The sequence below is a fragment of the Erythrolamprus reginae genome, chromosome 1 (genome assembly GCF_031021105.1).
Source record: "Erythrolamprus reginae isolate rEryReg1 chromosome 1, rEryReg1.hap1, whole genome shotgun sequence".
In the NCBI taxonomy this organism is placed as follows: Eukaryota; Metazoa; Chordata; class Lepidosauria; order Squamata; family Dipsadidae; genus Erythrolamprus; species Erythrolamprus reginae.
The window spans coordinates 423,987,161-424,008,979 of record NC_091950.1 but is presented as its reverse complement, the minus strand read 5'-3'; the positions used below and the strand labels follow the sequence as shown (position 1 = coordinate 424,008,979).

The 21,819-nt window shown below is 44.9% G+C and overlaps 1 protein-coding gene across 1 annotated transcript in view; it reads right to left on the bottom strand.

Moving 5' to 3' along the window:
* Positions 1-4,823: 4,823 nt before the first annotated feature.
* The window catches only part of LOC139158051 (coronin-6-like), a 57,550-nt gene continuing 40,554 nt past the window's right edge, over positions 4,824-21,819 (bottom strand). Inside the window, exons 4-11 of the mRNA XM_070735442.1 lie at positions 21,155-21,284; positions 19,638-19,819; positions 18,304-18,423; positions 15,484-15,588; positions 13,837-13,982; positions 8,280-8,337; positions 7,061-7,291; positions 4,824-5,800 (exon numbers count right to left, since the gene is read on the bottom strand). Coding sequence (XP_070591543.1) covers positions 5,678-5,800; positions 7,061-7,291; positions 8,280-8,337; positions 13,837-13,982; positions 15,484-15,588; positions 18,304-18,423; positions 19,638-19,819; positions 21,155-21,284 — 1,095 coding nt within the window. The 3' untranslated portion in view covers positions 4,824-5,677. The remainder of the gene's footprint in view (positions 5,801-7,060; positions 7,292-8,279; positions 8,338-13,836; positions 13,983-15,483; positions 15,589-18,303; positions 18,424-19,637; positions 19,820-21,154; positions 21,285-21,819) is intronic.

Below are 21,819 nucleotides of genomic sequence, written 5' to 3'. Positions count from 1 at the left end.
GAGACATCCACATGCCGCAGGCCTCTTTTGCTCCCGATGGAATCTGCCGATGAAGCCTCCTCTGACCAAGAAGCATGAGTGACAGGGAAGAGGGGAGTTTGGCAGACCGCCCAGGAGGAGATCAATCATCTGTATCATCCTTGGATTCTGAACAAGAATTAATGACACATCCACGCCTGTGTAGAGTGATGTATAGGAGACAACAACTGAAGGATTATTACAAGAGAAAATGAGGCCACCTGTGGTTGGGTGGGGCTCCAGTAATTAGGGCTGCTGCTATAAATAGCAGTGTGTGGGTTTGTGAAAGAGTATCTGATCGCAGTTTTTCAGGAGTAGTGTGTTGCTGTTTTCTGGACTGTTGAATTTTCACGCCTTTGAAACCAAAGCAGAGCAACCTGTGTGTCTCACTTCATTGGAAGAAGAAGGGGTGTGAAGTTTCTTCACAGGTGCTAGCTAAGTACTTAATGACTGCTTAAGGGAAATTGTACAGACTACCTGGTTGTTTTGGGACGAGTGCTCTTTGCAATACAAAAAGAGTGCTTAGTTTATTTTGAATTTTGTGATAAAGAACATTGTTTTGAATTTTCAAACGTGTGTGTGTGTCTGAAATTTATACCCTTGAATTTTCAGGAGGCTCCTACCAGAGAGCCCGGCAGAACAATAACATATTTTTTTATTATTTATTTATTATGTCATGTTTACATGTAGTACCAGGAAAGGTGGCATTCCCAAATTTACATTTTTTAAAAATTTAAAATAAATCAGATTGGATTGATTGCAATTGGGCAATTGCTTTCTTCAGAAAAGAGATTAAAATTAAAATATATTATCTAAAGTCCTCAGATTTTGCGAGTCCTTAATACGATGCGGATTGGATAGCCTGGTGGAACATTTATCTTATATACAGTGGTACCTCGAGATACGAGTTTAATTCGTTCCGGACCTGCGCTCTTAAGTCGAGCAGCTCTTATCTCGAACGACTTTTCCCCATAGGAATTAATGTAAATAATTTTAATTGGTTCCAGCCCTCAAAAAACTCACAAAGTTAGTCTAAATTATGCAAAAAGACATTGCAAGAATAAATGTAACTTTACTTATTAATAAGATGATAAGCTGAGAGCTTCCCTTCCCTTCCTCTTTTTACCCAAAACAATCAACATGGCAAACTTTTATTTTTATTCATTAAACTGTAGTTATTTATTCAACTTCACTGCCACCCAATCCTGTAGAGGGAGGAAAGAAGGGAGGAAGGAAAAGGAAAGCAAGAAATGGAGGGAGGAAAGGAAGGAAGGAAAGGAAGGAAGGAAGGAAGAAAGAAAGGGTGAAGGGACAGGAACAGAGGAAGGAAGCAAGGAAACTTATGAAAGGGGAGAGTAACTTCACTGCCACCCAATCCTGTAGAGGGAGGAAAGAAGGGAGGAAGGAAAAGGAAAGCAAGAAATAGAGGAAGGGAAGGTAAAAGAGAGAAAAAAGAGCAAGAGAGAAAGCAAGCAAGAGAGAAAGAAAGAAAATGAAAGAGAAATAAAAATAGAGAGGGAGAATGAAAGAAATGGAAGGAGGGAAGGAAGGAGAGAAAGCCAGCCCGGCTCTTCTCGGCTCGTATCGCGGATTTGAGCTCGGGAGACGAACAAAAATGTCTCTCCTCTCCCAGCTCTTATCTCGAGTAGCTCTTAAGTAGAGCAGCTCTTATGTCGGGGTTCCACTGTATAGTTGTTACCGTCTACAGCTGGTCCTTCCAACACAATCCAGCCCAAAATTTGTGTTGTTAAGCAAAACGCATGTGAAGTTAATTTTGCCTCATTTACGGACAGTTTGGGCCACAGTTGTGAAACACCGCAACTGATACATTAGTGACAGGGTTGTTAAGCAAATCTGGCTTCCCCATCGCTTGTCAGAAGGTTGCAAATTTATTCCACCATCAAAAATATGAGTCAGTTGCCAAGAAATTTTGCTCCCGTGGTCAAGGGGGTGCTGCAACAGTTGTTAAGTGTGTAAAATGCTCTTAAGTTGCTTTTTTTTTTGTGGTTAGCTCTGGCCCAGCTCCTGCCCCAAGGACTGTGGATGTGGGGGAGAGATCCACATGCTACAGGCCTGTTTTGCCCCCCCCCCCCCAGTGGAACCTGCTGATGAAGGCTCCTCTGACCAAGAAGACATGAGTGACAGGGAGAAGGAGAGTGGGGCAGACAGCTCAGAAGGAGATCAATTCTCTAGCTCCTCTTTGGATTCAGAACAAGAGTTAATGATACAGCCACACATGCGGAGAGCGATGCATAGGCAGCAACAACTGAGAGATTATTATCAAAGAAAATGAGGCCACCTGTGGTTGGGTGGGGCTGTGGTCATTAGTGAGGCTGCCATAAATAGCAGCCTGTGGGTTTGGCCATTGTGGAGGATTATCTGATCGTTGTGTTTCGTGACTGCTTTGCTGACTTTGACCTTTGTGTGCTGATTTTTCCCCGCTTTGAAACTAAACCAGAGCAAAGTGTGTTTCACTTGGTGAAAGAAGAAGGACTGTGAATTGCCTCACAGCTGCAAGGTAAGTATCACAGAACTGATAAGGGACTTGTACAAATTACCAGTTTGTTTGGAGATGAGGGCTCTTTGCTATACCAAAAGAGGGCTTGGTTTAAGTGAATTTTCATTTTAAAGAACATTGTTTTGAATTTTGGCTGTGTCTGAAATTTGTACCTGTTAATTTTTGGGAGGATTCTACCAGAGAGCCCGACAGAACATTTTCAAGGCCGTAACTTTGAATGGTCACTAAATGAACTGTTGTAAGTTGAGGACTCTCCGTATGGTTGTTTTGGAACAAGGTCCTGGTAATTTTGCAAAAATCAGAGTCTGGAAGCATCTTTTCTGACTTAACCCACTTGATTCAAAGGCAGAAAGTTTTGGGGAGCTGCAGGTCAATCCTCAAGTTACAACGGTTCACTTAGTAACCGTCTGAAGTTGCAGCGACTCAAAAAAAAGTTAACTTGGTGGTTTTTCACACAAATGCTGCAGCAACTCTGTGGTCAGGGGCTTGGCAACTGGCTCGTATTTACCATATTTGTCGGAGTATAAAAGACGCGCCTTACTTCTTAGTCTGGTCAGCTTCAGCACATTATTTTATCCCCTGGTTAAGGGCTTAAAAAACCCCTTATTTTGAGAGAGTAACAATGAAAGGGCCTGCAAGCCAATGAGAGCTGGGAACATTGATAGAACCTGGTTAGGACTGGAAAGAAACATTTGGAGCAAGTAGAGCAATGAAAAAACCCTACAAAGACAGGGCTTGGAAAACATTTTTAGCAGAGAGAAACGATGAAAAAGCCTGCAAGCAGTAAGAGCTGGGAACATCAACAGCATCTGGTTAGGGCTGGAAAGAAATTTACTTGGAGCAAGTTAGCGTAATGAAAAAACTGCAGAGACTTAGGGCTTGGAAAACATTCTTTGCAGACAGTAACAGTGAAAGAACCTGCAAGAAAAGAGCTAGGAAGATCGTTAGCACCTAGTTAGGGCTGGGGGGGGAAAGCTTTTTTTTTTAAATAAAAAGCGACATTCAGAATATAAGACGCACCTGAATTTTCAGCCTCTTAGGGAGGAAAAAGATGTGTTTTATACTCTGAAAAATATGGTACGAAGGCCCGATTCACTTAATGACCATTGGTCTAACAACCACAGTGGTTCAATTTTAACAAGTGCAGCAAGAAAGGTGGTAAAAAGGGGCGAAATTCATTTTAAATGCTGTCTTGCTGAGCCCAAAAAATAAAAAAATAAAATTCGGGGTTCAATGGTGGTTGTAAGACGAGGAATGCTGGACTGCACATTTCACTTAATGCCGGGTAGAGTTTAGGCCGGGGCGTCTTTCAAATTTGGCTATTTTAAGATGGGTGGACTTCAAATCCCAGAATCCCCAGCCTGCAGTGCTCTTGAGGTTGCTTGTGGGTTCCCTCAAGGGCATCTAGCTGGGCCTCAGGCTCGTTCCCCTCCCCCCGTCAAAAGAAAATAACTCGGAGGCAAGAGGTCTGATCAGCCATTGGAAATGAGCCACAAGATAGAGATACAGTGGTACCTTGTCTTACGAACGCCTCTTCATACGAACTTTTCAAGATACGAACCCGGTGTTTAAGATTTTTTGCCTCTTCTTCCGAACTATTTTCACCTTACGAACCCGAGCTGCCGACGCTAGGATGCCCCACCTCCAGACTTCCGTTGCCAGCTGAAGCGCTGGGATTCCCCTGAGGCTCCCCTCAGTGGGAATCCCCGCCTCTGGACTTCCATTGCCAACTGAAGCGCCCGTTCTTGCATTGCTGGGATTTCCTTCAGCCTCCCCTCGCTGGGAAACCCCACCTCCGGACTTTCGTTGCCACGTGAAGTGTCCATTGCCAGCTGAAGAGTGGGGATTCCCCTGAGGCTCCCCTCGCTGGGATTCCCTTCATTTTTGCCGGCGCTGCTTTGAATCCCAGCGAGGGGAGGCTCAGGGGAATCCCAGCAACGCAAGAATGGGCGCTTCGGCTGGCAATGGAAGTCCAGAGGCGGGGATTCCCAGCGGCGCAAAGCAAAAGTGGTGACTTTTGGGATGGGGTTGCACACATTATTTGCTTTTACATTGATTCCTATGGGGAAAATTGCTTCTTCTTATGAACTTTTCTACTTACGAACCTGGTCATGGAACAAATTAAGTTCGTAAGTAGAGGCACCACTGTATATGTATATGTATCAAGAATTGTCCTAAATTGTCCTTGGCCTGTGACGCAGGCAATGAGCAAATTGAGCAGCATTATATAAAATCGACTGTCTTTTAACACTCTGATGACGTTAGTAGAGGACTAACGAAAGCTTAGTTCATTTTAGTAGTTTTTAATAAATTTTAAACGTTCCAGAGATCGCGATGGTTGTTGCCTCTTCATTTATGTATATGTATGTATTTATCAGCATAGGCAAATGAGCAATGGCCCTATTTTCTCTCCCCCCCCCCAACCCACTTTGCATTCCAAGCAGGTGGGGAGGGGGAGGTGTTGCTGTAACCCAGCATCCTTGTCCCTCCACCCACCCACCCTGGCAGCACATCTGGGCCTGGCCCAGCTGTGCCACATCTGTACAACATTCAGCAATTGAGATGGGAAACGCCGAAAAGGCAGCCCCCCACCTCAATTTGCACCTGCCGGTGCTTTCCCTGGGCCGCAACGCCCCCTCCCCTTCCAGCAGGGGTTGGAGAATCCTCTTGGGGGCCCCTCACCATGTCGGTAAAACCAATGTCCCCCCCCGCCAGCAGGGTCTCCCTCCCTCGCTACAGACCCATTTCTAAATCTTGCAAATCTATGGGTCGCCTGTTGCACTGCAAAACTCACAACAAACCTGTGGACTCACAACAACCCCACACCCTTTGCTCTATTCCCCAGACGCCGAAAGGTGAGTTGGCATCACAGCAGCTCTACCCTGCAACACCACCAACACCAACACCTCCACCACCGTGTCCGGAAGTCCATGGAAGATCTTTTCACTTAAGCCTGTTTCCACCACAAAAATCACGTCGGGGCGGAGAGAAAGGGATAAGAGGAGAGTAGGGCCAATTCCCTGCAACGACTACTACGGGGAGCATCCCCTACGAATGCCCGTTGAGCGGAGAAGAAGCCGATGGATGGGGGAGATGCTCGGTCCGTCTCCGGGATGGCAACGTTCCGGGTGGCGGTAGAGGCTAGTCCGTCACCTCGGCGAGTTCGCAGAGGGTGTTTTCCAGGTCGGTGATGCGCTTCTCGTGATCTTGGAGGGTCTGTCGCAGAGTGCGGATTTCTTGCAAGAGGTCTTCGAGGGTGGAGGTCTGTGGGTGGGTGTGGGGCAAGAAGTGGAGGAAGAGGAGAAGGAAAGAAAGAGAAAGGAGGAGAGGAGAGAAAAGGAGGAGGAGAAAAAGTTGAAAAGAAGAGGAAAAGGAGAAGAAAAATGAAAAGGAGAAGAAGGTGACAGCAGGAGGAGGAGGAGCAGAAGAAAAAGGAGATATGAAAACAGGAAATAGGAAGAAGAGGTTGAGAATGAAAAGAATAAGGAGAGAAAGAAAAAGAAAGAAGGAAAGGGGAAAAGGGGGAAAGGAGGACGATGATGACAAGGAGAATGAAAGGGAGAAGAAAGAAAGGAGATGGAGAGGAAAAATAAAAAAGGAGGAGAGAAGAAAGTTAAAAAGGAGGAGGAAGAAAGGAAAGAAAGGAGGAGAATGAAGAAAAACAAGAGAAGAAAGAAAAGAAGAAAAGAGAAGAAAGAGAAAAAAGAGGTATGTCACTTAAAGAAGGAAGAAGGGGCTAGTTCATTTTTAGAGGCAAGATCTACATTTCTCTCTCTATCATCTGTCTCTCTCTCAAATTTATCATCTGTCTGTCTGTCTATCTATGTTATCTATCTTTGTCTCTGTCTCTGTCTATACTATCTATTTTATCTATCTTATCTATCTATCTCTCTATCCATCCATACATCCATCTATCTATTATATATATCTCTCTCTTTCTATCATCTCTCTCTCTCATCTATCCATCCATCCATCTAAATGCTATTGCTATCTTGCTATCTATCTATCTATCTATCTATCTATCTATCTATCTATCTATCTATCATCTATCATCGTGTCTGTCTGTCTGTCTGTCTATCATCTGTCTCTTTCATCTGTCTCTCTCTCTCTATCTCAGTCTGTCTGTCTATGCATGCATGCATCCGTCTGTCCATCCATCCCTCCGTCCATTCATCCATCTATTATCTGTCTCTCTCTCTCTTTCTCACACACACACACACACAAACAAACAAACAAACAAACAAACAAACACAAAGAGTCAACAACTCACAGAAAAATTGGAGTCGCAGCTGGACATATCTCTCTATCTGTTTATCTCTTCTCTGTCTCTCTTTCTATCATCTCTCTCTCTCTCTCTTATTGTTGTAAGCTGCCCTGGGTTCTCAGGGATTGGGTGGCATATAAGTAAAATTAAATAAATAAATGATAAATAAATATCTCTATTTATCCATCTCTCTCTCTCTCACACACACACACACACACACACACACACACACACACCAACACAGACAGTCAAGAACTCACAGAAAAATTGGAGTCACAGCTGGAGAGGGTCCTGCGTGAGCCGGGTGGGGGTTTGCTGTCCAGGATGTTCTTCTTGCTGACTTTGAGCTCCCGGTTCTTGAGGGGCACGTAGCCGTCCCGCAGGGAGACCAGGAGGGGCTCCGCGTCTTTCCCCGCCAGCCACTCATCCGCCTCCAGGGCCGGCTCGGGACCCGGTGTGTCCGGGTAGAGGTCGTCTTGGAAGAGGTCCGACTGCCAAGAAAGGGGAGACGGGTCTGGTTAAGTCTTTGCCAACTCCAGGAACTTTAAAATGTGTGCCCGCCCACTCCCAGAATCCCCCAGCTAGGAAATCAACACTCTTAAAGCATTGATGGCTGGGGGATTCTGGGAGTGGAAGCCCTCCACTCTTAAAGCATTGATAGCTGGGGTATTTTTCCTTTTTCTCTCTCTCTCTTTTTTCCTCTCTTTCTTTTCCTTTCTCTCTCATCTCTCTCATTCAACTCTCTCCCTCTTCCAAGGTAAAAATCTTTGTGTTCCTGGGGATTGCAAGTGATCTAAAAGGTTGCTATTCTATTTACAGAATAACAGAATAAAAGAATCGGATTTCTATAAGGCCTGGGAGAAGTGGTATAAATGGATATCTAGAATACGAAACAACCAAAAAACTGCCAGAGTTCAATTCTACTGATATATCCACATAATCACTGGAAAAAAATGAATTCTATCTTAATGTTAACTCTTACATCTTTTACTATTCTCATTTCCTATTTTCACCGCTTATTAAGAACGACAAGTCATTAAACTCAATGTCTGCTATTGATGCAGACAATCCCATTCCCACCCCACCTCCTCCTTAGACTTATTAAGTAATATATGGTATAGATAATAAATATGGTCACTGGAATGTAAATTAAGAATGAAACATGAATAGAACTATTGTAATAATATCATTTGATATATAATAATAATATATATATTAAGGAATATAATGGACCTCTGTAACCCTCTGTAATTTTTGGCCTTCAAACTTATTATACTTGTATTCCCTCTCCCCTTTCATCTTGTACCCCCTTCTTCCCTTTCCCTTTTCAATAAATCAATAAATTATATTTTTTTAAAAACAGAATAAAAGAATCGGAAGGGACCTTGGAGGTCTTCTAGTCCAACCCCCTGTTCAGGCAGGAGACCCCTGCCTACTCCATTCTGGACAAACATGCCAGCTAATTCATGAAAGTCTTACCTTTCGGGGTACAGTCATAACAATGGGCTCACATTTCCGCTCGTGCAGCTTGTAAAACCTATGTAGTGATGGGGGGGGAGAGAAGTAAATTAAGGGGGTGTTTTTGACCACCCCAAAATTGTCATCTATCTATCTATCTATCTATCTATCTATCTATCTATCTATCTATCTATCTATCTATCTATCTATCTATCTATCTATCTATCTATTGGATTTATATGCCACACCTCTCCGAAGACTCTGGGCGGCTAACAGCAATCATAAACAGTGTACAATAATAATCCAATACTAAAAGCGAATTTAAAAACCCTTAATATAAAAAACCAAACAAACATACAAACATACCATGCATACAATTGTAAAGGCCTAGGGGGAAAAGGAATCTTAATTCCCCCATGCCTGGCGGCAGAGGTGGGTTTTAAGTAGCTTACGAAAGGCAAGGTGGGTGGGGGCAATTCTAATCTCTAGGGGGAGTTGGTTCCAGAGGGCTGGGGCCGTCACAGAGAAGGCTCTTCCCCTGGGTCCCGCCAAGTGGCATTGTTTAGTTGACAGGACCCGGAGAAGACCCACTCTGTGGGACCTAACTGGTCGCTGGGATTCATGCAGCAGAAGGCGGTCCCTGAGATAGTCTGGTCCAGTGCCATGAAGGGCTTTATAGGTCATAACCAACACTTTGAATTGTGACCGGAAACTGATCGGCAACCAATGCAGACTGCGGAGTGTTGGTGTGACATGGGCATATTTAGAGGAGCCCATGCTTGCTCTCACAGCTGCATTCTGCACGATCTGGAGTTTCCGAACATTTTTCAAAGGTAGCCCCATGTAGAGAGCATTACAGTAGTCGAGCCTCGAGGTGATGAGGGCATGAGTGACTGTGAGCAGTGCCTTCCGGTCCAAATAGGGTCGCAACTGAAGTCATTCAATCTCCCCTCCCTCCCTCCCCCCAACCCCCCCCCCGTTTTTTTTTTGATGGTCTGTGCATCAAATTAAGCCCAATTTCTATCACTTTAAGAGGTGTGGACTTCAACTCCCAGAATTCCCCAGCCAGAATTGATGGGAGTTGAAGTCCACCCATCTTAAAGTTTAAAAAAATACTGCAACTTAACAAAGCTTTACATGTTTTAATTGAATTTATCACCGGCTGGAAAACAGCCATCATTCAGCACCTTTGTTCCAAAAGAACAGAAGATGAATAAAATATAATAATTAAATAATGACAAGCTATAATTTAGATCCTACGTCAACTTAGCTATTCTTGGCCTGGGATGCAGAGAGCTTCAGTTATGAAAAGCATCTGCCTTTGAATATATAATTTATTAGTTGGATAAGATTCTCCTTTTGTCAACCGTTTCCTCCTACAAACCTTACCCTGAACAATTAATTCCTGGCACAATTATTAAATTGTGCTCTGAAATCATTTTTTAATTTTGCCTTCTTAATATATGCAATTAGCCAAGCAACTTTTAAAGGAGCTTTCAAGAACTGGAAAGAAATAGGTAGAAAGAAATTTGATGAAGAAGGAAAGGAAAGGAGAAAGAAAAATGGGAGAAAATTGACACTGCCAAGCCAATTCAAAATACAAACTAAGAAAGAAAAAATAGATTTAGGAAGGAGTTAAGATATTCCTTCCCCCAGGCCATTACAAGTTATGCATGGTATGTTTGTGTGTATGTTTGGTTTTATTATAAGGGTTTTTAGTTGTTTTATTAATTGGATTTCTACATGCTGTTTTTATCATTGTTGTTAGATTACCTCTGGAACCGCCTGCTACCGCACGAATCCCAGCGACCGATAAGGTCCCACAGAGTTGGCCTTCTCCGGGTCCCGTCGACTCAACAATGTCGTTTGGCGGGCCCCAGGGGAAGAGCCTTCTCTGTGGCGGCCCCGGCCCTCTGGAACCAACTCCCCTCGGAGATTAGAACTGCCCACACCCTCCCTGTCTTTCGTAAACTACTCAAGACTCATTTATACTGCCAGGTATGGGGGAGTTGAGATATTCCTTCCCCCCTAGGCCATTACAAGTTATGCATGGTATGTTTGTGTGTATGTTTGGTTTTCATAATAAGGGTTTTTAGTTGTTTTATTATTGGATTGTCACATGCTGTTTTTATCATTGTTGTTAGCCGCCCCGAGTCTGCGGAGAGGGGCGGCATACAAATCCAATAAATAAAATAAATAAATAAATAGGAAGTAAATGTTGCCTTATTTGTTTGTTAATTAATTGAATTTATGTAGCTGCCCATCACACTGAATGGTGCAGAACAGTAGATAAAAGAAAGAATTCTATTCTATTCTAAATATAAAACAATGCAAACTATGATTGAAGGCAGAATGAAAAAGGTATACACTGTTCAAAAAAAAATAAAGGGAACACTTAAAAAAGACAATATAACTCCAAGTAAATCAAACTGTCCACTTAGGAAGCAACACTGATTGACAATCAATTTCACATTCAACGTTGTACAGAACAAAGTATTCAATGAGAATATTTCATTCATTCAGATCTTTGAGTGTTTCCTTTATTTTTTTGAGCAGTACAGTATATTTATCAAGTCATTTATCAATTGTGATTTATTTTACATTTATCAATAGTCTTTACTAGTGTAATACTCATTTATTAATAATAATTTATGAATCAGGATGCTATTGGGAGAAGGGCATGGCCAAATGCCGCAGCAACACGGAGTTCCTGTGCGCTCCGTGGGGGAATCCCGAATCCCTGTCGCCCGGGGATCCTGGTTCCATTGGAACTAGGCCAGAACCGCCTTAGAGGGGTGGTGAGGAAGAAGGGGGCGTCATCGGCATTCTGTTTTGGGGTTGGCATACTCTACAGAGAGCTGGCTTGGGGCCTCGACCAGCGGTAGTGCGAAATTGGCTTTTTTAACACAGGGATTGATTAGTAGAAAGCTTTGGAGTCACCTGGAAAGATGCTATTCTGAGATTAATAATTTAATAATTTATTGGATTTGTATGCCACCCCTCTCCGTAGACTCGGGGCAGCTAACAACAATGATAATTAGTAAAATTAGATAATTAGTAAAACCTATTATAGCTGCTTCTTGACTTGCAATTCCTTTAGTGACTAAACATACAACAGCACTGGAAAAGGTGATTTATGACCCGTCCTCACATTTATGACTGTTGCAGCATCCCAATGGTCACCCGATCAAAATTTGTGTGCTTGGAAACTGTTAAGTGTTCTGGGCATGACCACTGAGCCTCACAAATCCTCCAACAACTCAATCTTCAAACAAATAAACTCTTTATTTTCTCTTTGACAGTTCAACTACACATGGAATATATTCTGGTAGCAAACAAGCAGCAGGACTGGAAATTCTCTATCGACAGAGAGTTAATTGCTTTACGACGCAATTAATATTTCATTCTGAATAACTGGGAGATAATACAAATCTAAATAATAAAATAATAGCTATAAATCTCCTTAAGCGAACATTCTTACCAGCACGAAACAGAGCATTCTACGAACTGCTTCTGACTCATTCAGACAGTCTCTCATGATTTATCTACGGCTTTCTCTTCAAGGAGCAAATGAAACATACACCATACTTTGTCAGAACACAGTCTTCTTTTCCGGTTTCTACTGGAAGTGACGTATCGATGCACAGAGCTAGTAAACTGCAGATTATTTTATTGATTGATTGATTGATAGAGTTGGAAGGGACCATGTGGGTCATCAAGTCCTATCCCCTGCCTAAGCAGGAACCCTATAGCATCCTAGCCAAATTGCAGTCCAATTTCCTCTTAAAAATGTCCAAAGTATTGGAGTTCACAACATCCACTGGTAGGTTGTTCCACTGGTTGATCGTTCTGACCGTCAGGAAGTTCTCCTTGGTCAGCTTCCAGCCGTTGTTCCTCGTCCGGCCCTCCGGTGCCCTGGAGAATAAAGTGATCCCCTCCTCTCTGTGGCAACCCCTCGTATATCTGTAGACTGCTATCATGTCCGCTCTGGCCTCCCTTTTCTCTAGGCTATCCATGCCCAGTTCCCACAGTTTCTCTTCGTAAGTCTTGGTTTCTAGACCCCTGATCATTTTGGTTGCTCTTTTCTGCACCTTCTCCAGAGTTTCTATGTCTCTTTTGAAGTGTGGTGACCAGAACTGAATACAGTACTCCAGGTGTGGTCGGACCAGGGCGTAGTAGAGTGGTATTAAGACTTCCCTGGTCTTGGAGTGTTAATTAATACCTCTTACATCTAACTTCTTCTCTTCTTTTGTTTATTCTTCTGTATTTTGGAACTAACCACTCGCTGCGTGATAACTCATCACTATCTGACATGGAACCACTTTCCATAGTAACTTCAGCCCCCTGAGGCCCTTCTAAATCACTGCCCACTTCACTCCCATCTCCCCATCTGATAACCTCTCTATCCCAGGATAAACTAAGGCACTCGGGTCTTCGTCTTCAGAATCCGACATTTCCTGAAGCTGACAAGGATCACTCACAACAGGAAGTACTTAGGAGGGTTGCAGCATTCTAGGGTTTCATGTTCGCAACCTTCCGTGCTGGCATCCAAGAAGCGAAATCAATGGGGGGAAGTTGTATTCGCTTAGCAACCACGATTCACTTAACCACCGTCATAAATTTGGGCACAACTTACTGAACAACTGCCTTGCTTAACAGTTGTGGTCCTAACCGCGAGCCTCAGATCGACTTATGACCACAACTGAGCTCCCAGCATTTCTGTTGCTAAGCGACACAAACATTAAGTGAGATTTGTTCCATTTCATGAAGTTTTTTTGACACTCGTTGTTAAGTGAATCTCTGCTCTTGTTAGGTTGGTCACGCAGTCGTTAAGCAAATCTGGCCTCGAGATTCACAATAAGGGGATTGCTTGACTGGCAAGGACTCTGCAATGGTTATAAACACGAGTCGGATGCCAACCGCCTGAATTTTAATCACCTTTTCCATGGTAATAAGTGTGGAAAACTTGTCGTGACCTTTTTTTCAGCACCATTATAACTTCTACCGGTCATTAAATGAACTGTTGTAAGTGGAGGACTACCTGTGACATAGTTGTTAAGTGAATCACTACAGTTGTTAAGTCAGACCGTTGTGAAGTGAATCTGTTTGCCAAAGGAGAATCCCGTGATCCCGGGAGACTGTAACCGTCGTAAGTACAAGTATGAGCTGAGGTGGCGCAGTGGGTAGAGTGCAGTACTGCAGGCCACTAAAGCTGACTGCTAGATCTGCAGGTCAGTGGTTCAAATCTCATCACCGACTCCAGGTTGACTCAGCCTTCCATCCTTCCGAGGTGGGTCAATTGAGGACCCAGATACTGTGACTCTGTTAAAAAGTGCTATTGCTAATAAATTGTAAGCCGCCCGGACTCTAAGGAGAAGGGCTGCATAAAAAAAAATCGAATAAATAAATAACTTTTGACTTTTCCGACTTTTGACCATGTGGCTGCTACAACGGTCATTGTGTGAAAAACGGTCTGGAGGAACTTTGTTCCTTGCCGTTGTAACTCTAAATGGTCACTAAAGGAATTGTCGTGAGCCAAGGAGCAGCCGCCCCCCCTGCACCCCTCCCAGAGACTCACCTGGCGATTTCGCACTTGCTGACGTCCAGCCCGCGTTTGGGCATGAAGCCCATCCCCCGCTGAGGTTCCTTGCTGCTGTAGGTGCTCAGGTAGTGGACGTAGGGCGCCTCCTCCGTGATCTCGAAGTAGCGGATGCTGCTATCCCCCTGTGCAAGCGGGAGAAGGAGGAGGAGGAGGGGTGGTGGTCCTCAGGCCGGCTCTCCCTCGCCCACCCACCCATCCAGCAAGGGGAAATATTTAGGTCCTCCCCGGCCAGCCAGCACATTTGGCAAAATGATGCAACCCCTCACACCCACCCACCCACCCCAGAAATCACCTCCCTAAACCTTTCTTTTCTTCTCTTCTCTTTTTTTCTCTCTTTCTTTCTCTCTCCCCCTTACTTTTCTCTCTCTTTCATCATCTACTTATCCATATCTTTCTATCTTTCTGTCTGTCTGTCGGTCTATCTATCCATATTCTTTCCTTCCTTCTTTTCTTTCTTTCTCACCCTTTTTCCTTCCTTCTTTTCTTTCTTTCTCTATCACATATCATATACCTATCCATATCTTTCTATCTATCTATATCTATCTGTCTGTCTATCTATCATCTACCTAGCCATATCTTTTCTTTCTTCCATTCTTTTTCTTTTTCTTTCTTTTTCTCTTTCTTTCTTTTACTCGTCTTCCTTCTTCTCATTTTCCTCCTATCCATCTTTCTCCCTCTTCTTTATTTTCTTTTGTTTTCCTTCCTTTCTCTTTTTCCCCTTCCTTTGTTTCATCTTCTTTCCACCCAATTTCCCCTTTTCTTTTTCTCTTTCCCTTTTTCTCATCTTCCTCCTTCCCACTTTCCTTTTGTCTTTCTTTCTCTTCCTTCCTTTTCTTTTTTATCTCCCTTGCTCTCATCTTCCTCCCACTTTTCTTTCCATTTGTCTTTATTTCCTTTTCATTCTTTATTTTTTCCTTCCTTTATTCCTCCCACCTTCTTTCCATCCACCTTCCTCTCCATTTTTCTTTTTCCTTTTTTCCCCTTGTCTTCCTTCTTCCCACCTTCCTCCTATCCATCTTCCTCCCTCTTTTGTTTCCTTTTCTGTTTTTCTTTCTTTTCCTTCTTTTTCCTTCCTCCTTCCTTCCCCCTTCCCCCTTCTTTCTTTTTCTTTCTTCTTTTCTCCTTTCCTTTTTTCCTTCCATCTTCCTCTCTCTTTCTCTTTTTCTTTCTCCTTCCTTCCTTTTTCCCTTCCACCTTCCTCCCTCTTCTTTCTTTTTCTTTCTTCCTTTTTTACTTCCACCTTCCTCTCTTCTTTTTTCTTCCTTCCTTCTCCCCCCCTTATTTTTATTACTCTCTCTCTCTCTCTCTCTTTCCCTCTCTTCCTCCCATCCTTCCCTCACTCACTCCCTCTCTCATTTCCTCATAAGGAACCTTTTCCTTTTTTCATTTCCTCCAAGAACAGGGTGGTACCCAATTCTTCCTCCCGCTCTTTTTATTCCCATCACAAACCCAGGCAGTGGGTCTAAGGTAGGAAAGGTCAGCGCTCACTTGGTTAGGACCTTTGATTTATCAACAGGTGGAGGTGGAGGGGAGCACACTATCCCTCCCTCTGTTTATCCCCAGAGTGGACCCTCTGCACCCCCCTCCCTGGGAGGAAATTACCTTCCTCCCCTATTTACCTACCTTTCCACACAGGTAGACTATGCTGGAATCAGGGTCGTAGAAGGGCAGGAGCACCCCATTGCTGGTGTCCATCTCCTGCAGGGCGATGGGCTCCTCAAAGTTCTTCTGCAAACGGCAGGGAAGGAGTCAGGAGGACCCCCCAACCCAGTCACTCCTGAAGGACCACCTCCTTGGGCTCTCCTGACCGAGGGTTCCCCCAGAGGGCATCTAGTCTGACCCTCCCCCTAATTCTCCCGCCTCTTAGCCACCATCGTACATTCTGACGGCCTCTCCCCACCACCATCACCCGAGCCGCAGTGCCCCCTATGGGTTACACTAGGGATGCCCAACCTTGGTTCACTTTTAAGATCTGTGGATTTAGAGCTGGGTGGTGCAGTGGTTAGAGTGCAGCCCTGCAGGCTCCTTCAGCTAACTGCTAGCTGTAATTCAGCGGTTCAAATCTCACCACCGGCTCCAGGTTGACCAAGCCTTCCGTCCTTCCAATGTGGGTCAAATGAGGACCCAGATTGTCGGGGGGCAAGAGGCTGAGTCTGTAAACCGCTTAGAGAGGGCTGGAAAAGCAGTATAAAGGGGTATACAAGTCTAAATGCTATTGCTATCTATCTATCTCTCTATCTCTCTCTCTCTCTCTCTCTCTCTCTCTCTCTTTCTCTCTGTCTGTCTCTCTCGCTCTCTATCTATCTATCTATCTATCTATCTATCTATCTATCTATCTATCTATCTATCTATCTATCTATCTATCTCTATCATCCAAGAGCACCAAGAGCCTCGGTGTTGCAGTGGTTAGAGGTTCAGCAGTTCAAATCTCACCACTGCCTCAAGGTTGGACTCCATCCTTCCGAGGGGGGTCAAATGAGGACCCAGATTGTTGGGGGCAAGAGGCGGATTCTGTAAACTGCTTAAAGGAGGCTGTAAAAGCAAGGGGTCTATAAGTCTACATGCTATTGCTATAATGCTATTTCAACTCCCCAAAAAGGCTGGCTGGGAATTCTGGGAGTTGAAGTCCGCAAGTCTTAAAAGTGGCCAAGGTTGGAGAATCGTGGCCTGCACAGACTACAAAGTCCATTCCTAGTTCCACCACCTATTTCCACCATCCTCTTTCTGCAGCCCCTGCCTGGGAACACAGCACAACCCCATGCACCCTCCCATTCCCCCCGCCCCCCACCCCAAACTTCACAGCAATCGGACTCTGGGAACCAGGCATTGTCCGGGAATGGACCGAACAGTCAGAACTGGAAGTCCAGTGTCCTCAGAGCTTCAGCTTCCCAATTAAGGTTTTTGGCCCTGGGATCACCTGGTGGCCTTATATCCGAATGTTAACGGCTGAACCCTAGGAAGTCAAGGTGTGCCAAGTGTTGCCCTCTGCTGGACAATCAGAATCTTGGCAATAAATTTGATTTATTACTGACCTCTTAGGAATTGGGAGAGGTCAACAGTGGAGAGTCTAAGGGTAAAGTTTTGGGGGTTAGGTGATGATACTACAGAATCGGGAAGTGAGTTCCATGCATTAACTACTCGGTTACTAAAGTCGTATTTCCTGCAGTCAAGTTCGGTGAGGTTTACTTTAAGTTTGTATCTGTTGTGTGCTCTTGTGTTGTTGTGGTTGAAGCTGAAGTAGTCCTTGACAGGAAGGACGTTGTGGCAGATGGTTTTATGGGCTATGCTTATGTCGTGTTTAAGGCGACATAGTTCTAAGTTTTCTAAACCTAGGATTGTAAGACTAGTCGCGTAGGGGATTCTGTTGTGAGTGGAGGAGTGGAGGGCTCTTCTCGTAAAGTATCTCTAGACATTTTCTAGAGTGTTTATGTCCGAAATGCGGTGTGGGTTCCAGACCGATGAGCTGTATTCAAGGATTGGTCTGGTGAAAGTTTTGTATGCTCTGGTTAGTAGTGTGAGTTTACCGGAGCAGAAGCTACATAGGATTAGGTTAGCAACTCTTGAAGCCTTTTTGGCGATGTTGTGGCAATGTGTTTTGGACTTGGCGCATGTGGGAATGCCTTGCACATCTATCCACCCATAACATGGCCTGCTTGAACATGGCCCCATAATGCCCCAGGCCTTCATCCCAGAGACATGAGGGGAGGGGCCGGGCAGTCCAATGCCCGCGTTCCCAGAGGGGGAGGGATGAGGGGTCCACACCATGCAGCCCAACTACCGGGTCCCAGAGGCCCAGCTCCCGCTGGCTCATGCGGGTGAACCCCGTGGTGAAGATGTGTCCGTCGCGGGTAAAGACGGCGCGCATGGGCCTCATCCCTTCGTGGGCCGCCAACTTCTCCTGGCAGATGGGAAAGAGAGCGTTATGGGCCGGCTGGGGGTGCAGAGAAAGTGGCTGGCCACAGGGACGAGGAAGAGAAACGCCAAGGCACATATATACACTCTTACCAACCCAATTGAGGGCAACTAGGCCTCTTTTACAACCTGTGGACTTCAATTCCCAGAATTCCTGAGTCAGCCATGTTGGCTTGAAGTTGAAGTCAGCCATCTTGACTTCATGCCAGCTAGGGCAGGCAAACTTTGCTCTTCTGTAACTTGTGGACTTCAACTCCCAGAATTCCTGAGCCAATCATGCTAGCTTAGGAATTCTGGGAGTTGAAGTCCACGTGTCAAAGAAGACCAAAGTTTGCCAACCCCTTAGCTAGGGAATTCTGGGAGTTGAAGTCCACCCATCTAAAAAGCAAGCTGGGTGGGGGGTTATGCTGCTCCTCTTCTCCTCCTGTGGGGTCAAAGGTCAAGATATCCTTGCGTAACCGTCCCCCCATGCACCCTTTCCCAAAGACCCTTAGAACGTTAGTTGCCACTCCGGATGCTGGCCGGTCGTACCAGGTCCCAAAGGGCCAGCTGCCTCTCACTCATCTTGCTGAAGCCAGTGGTGAAGACGCGGCCGTCGGCCAGGAAGATGGCCCGGACGGGGCGTGCCCCCTCGTGGGGCTTGAGGATCTCCTGGGGGCAAGGGTTAGTGGGTTAGGTCACACAAACACGGCACCCACAAAGCATTAGTAGAAGGTTTCTCAAACACTCCGTCACTTTTAAAATGGGTGGACTTCAACTCCCAGAATTCCCCAGCCACCATGACTGGCTGGAGAATTCTGGGAGTTGAAGTCCACCCCTCTTAAAGCATCCTGGCTGGGGAATTCTGGGAATGGAAGTCCATTCATATTAAAGCACACTGGCTGGGGGATTATGGGAGTAGAAGTCCACTCATCTTATTTTATATTTATTTATTTTATTTATATATACAGTGATACCTCGTCTTACTAACGCCTCGTCATACAAACTTTTCGAGATACAAACCTGGGGTTTAAGATTTTTTTGCCTCTTCTTACAAACTATTTTCACCTTACAAACGCACCGCTGCCGCTGGGATGCCCCGCTTCCGGACTTCCGTTGCCAGCGAAGCGCTAGTTTTTGTGATGCTGGGATTCCCCTGCTGGGATTCCCCTGCAGCATCGCAAAAACATAGAAGTCAGGAGGTGGGGTTTCCCATGGAGGAGAGCCTCAAGGGATTCCCAGCAGCGCAAAAATGGGCGCTTCGGCTGGCAAAAGGGGTGAATTTTGGGCTTGCACGCATTAATCGCTTTTCCATTGATTCCTATGGGAAACATTGTTTTCTCTTACAAACTTTTCACCTTAAGAACCTCGTCCCGGAACCAATTAAGTTTGTAAGACAAGGTATCACTGTATTTGTCAAACAATTATAAGATGGTAATTTGTATAAACATAACATTAGAAAAAGTAATGATAAAAGACAATAGGAATTCTGGGAGTGGACGTCCACCCCTCTTAAAGCATCCTGGCTGGGGAATTATGGGAATTGAAGTCCATTCATATTAAAGCAGGCTGGGTTGGGGGATTATGGGAGTGGAAGTCCACTCATCTTATTTATTTATTTATTTTATTTATATATATTTGTCAAACAATTATAAGATGGTAATTTGTACAAACATAACATTAGAAAAAGTAATGATAAAAGATAATAGGAATTCTGGGAGTAGAAGTCCACCCCTCTTAAAGCATGCTGGGTGGGGGATTATGGGAATGGAAGTGCTCATTTCAACCACTCAGAAGCTGCCAAACCAAGGAGGAAAAAGCTCACATCTGCCCCACACGTACTGGGCGCAGGTCAGGCAATCCCACCCTCGTCCCCTCTTACTCACAGCCACCACCAGGTGCTGCCGCGGGTCGATGATGCGCAAATGTTTGTCCTTGCAGGTGGTGACGATCTGGCTCCCGTTGCGGTTCCAACACACGTTGTATATGACATCGGTGTGCAGGTCGTCCAGCGTGATCAGCGCCTCCCCCGTGCCCACGTTCCAAATGATGATGGCGTTGTCACCCCCTGACCCAGAGACACATAGACACATAGAAGATTGACGGCAGAAAAAAACCTCATGGTTCCTCTAGTCTGCCCTTATATTATTTCCTGTATTTTATCTTAGGATGGATCTATGTTTATCCCAGGCATGTTTCAATTCAGTGACTGTGGATTTGCCAACCACGTCTGCTGGAGGTTTGTTCCAAGCCTCTACTACTCTTTCAGTCAAATAATATTTTCTCATGTTACTTCTGATCTTTCCCCCAACTAACTTCAGATTGTGTCCCCTTGTTCTTGTGTTCACTCTCCAATTTAAAGCACTTCCCCCCTGAACCTTATTTAACCCTTCAACATATTTAAATGTTTTGATCATGCCCTTTCGTTGTGTCAGGACACATCGAAAGGACCCAGGCTGCCCGAACCCCCTCCCCATTACAGGCTATTCCTCCTCAGGATCGCAATCGAGCCCCCCAAATTATGCTGTTGAGACATTTCTTCTTGTGTGTTTTTGCCTCATTTTACGACTTTTCTTGCCACAGTCGGTAAGTGAATTCCATCAGCGGGTAAGTCATTAAGTGAATCAGAAGGTCGCAGAAGGGGATCACGTAACCCCAGGACACTGAGACCATCGCCATTGTAATTGGGTTAGATTTTTACCCCCAAAATCAAATAAGAAAGCGAGACAGGTTTACAGATAGTCCTTGACTTATGACCATAGTTTATTTATTTATTTGATTGTTTGTTAATATAACAACAACAACAACAACAACAACAACAACAACAGAGTTGGAAGGGACCTTGGGGGTCTTCTAGTCCAACCCCCTGCTTAGGCAGGAAACCCTACACTAATTCAGACAGATGGTTATCCAACATCTGCTAAAAACTTCCAGTGTTGCAGCATCCACAACCTCTAGTTGCAAACTGTTCCAGAGATCAACTGTTCTGACAGTCAGGAAATTTCTCCTTAGTTCTCAGTTGCTTCTCTCCTAGTTTAGTTTCCACCCATTGCTTCTTGTTCTACCCACAGGTGCTTTGGAGAATAGCTTGAGCCCCAAATCTTCTTTGTGGCAACCCCTGAGATATTGGAAGGCTGCTATCCTGTCTCCCCTGGTCCTTCTTTTCATTAAACTAGCCGTGCCCAGTTCCTGCAACTGTTCTTCATACATTTCAGCCTCCATTTATCCCCTAATCCTCTTTGTTGCTCTTCTCTGCACTCTTTCTAGAGTCTCCACATCCTTTTTGCATCGTGGCGACCAAAACTGAATGCCGGATTCTCAATGTGCAAGTTGAGAAACATGGGCTTAACCTGAGGAACTCCATCCCACTGGAAACTGCCAGGGTGGGTGGAGAGGCTCTTACCTGCGCTGAGTAAGACGTTGCGGGCCGTGGGGTGCCAAGTCAAGATGCCCACCCGCTTGGAATGCCCTTCCAGGGTCACCACCGGATCTGTCAGGTTTCGCAAGGGCAGGAAATCGGGAATTTGCCACACCTGGAGGGAGAGAAAACGGCCACTGTGCGAGTCCAGCAAGAACGTCCAGCATTTCTTGGCTGAAAGTTGTTGGTAGTTGTGAGAAGTAGTCCTCTACTTACGATCATAATTGAGCCCAAACTTTATGTTGCTAAGTGAGAAATCTGTTAAGTGAGCTTTGCCCTGTTTTACAACCTTTCTTGCCACCGTTGTTATTATTTATTATTATTACAGTACCTGTATTATTATTTATTAGATTTGTATGCCGCCCCTCTCTGTAGACTCAGGGCAGCTCACAACAATAACAAAGACAATGTAAAAACAAATCTAATAATTTAAAAAACACTAAAAACCCCATTATTAAAAGCAAACCAACACACAAACATACCATGTATAAACTGCATAGGCCCGGGGGAGATGTCTCAGTTCCCCCATGCCTGACGGCAGAGATGGGTCTTAAGAACTTTACGAAAGGCAAGGAGGGTGGGGGCAGTTCTGATCTCCAGGGGGAGCTGGTTCCAGAGGATCGGGGCCGCCACAGAGAAGGCTCTTCTCC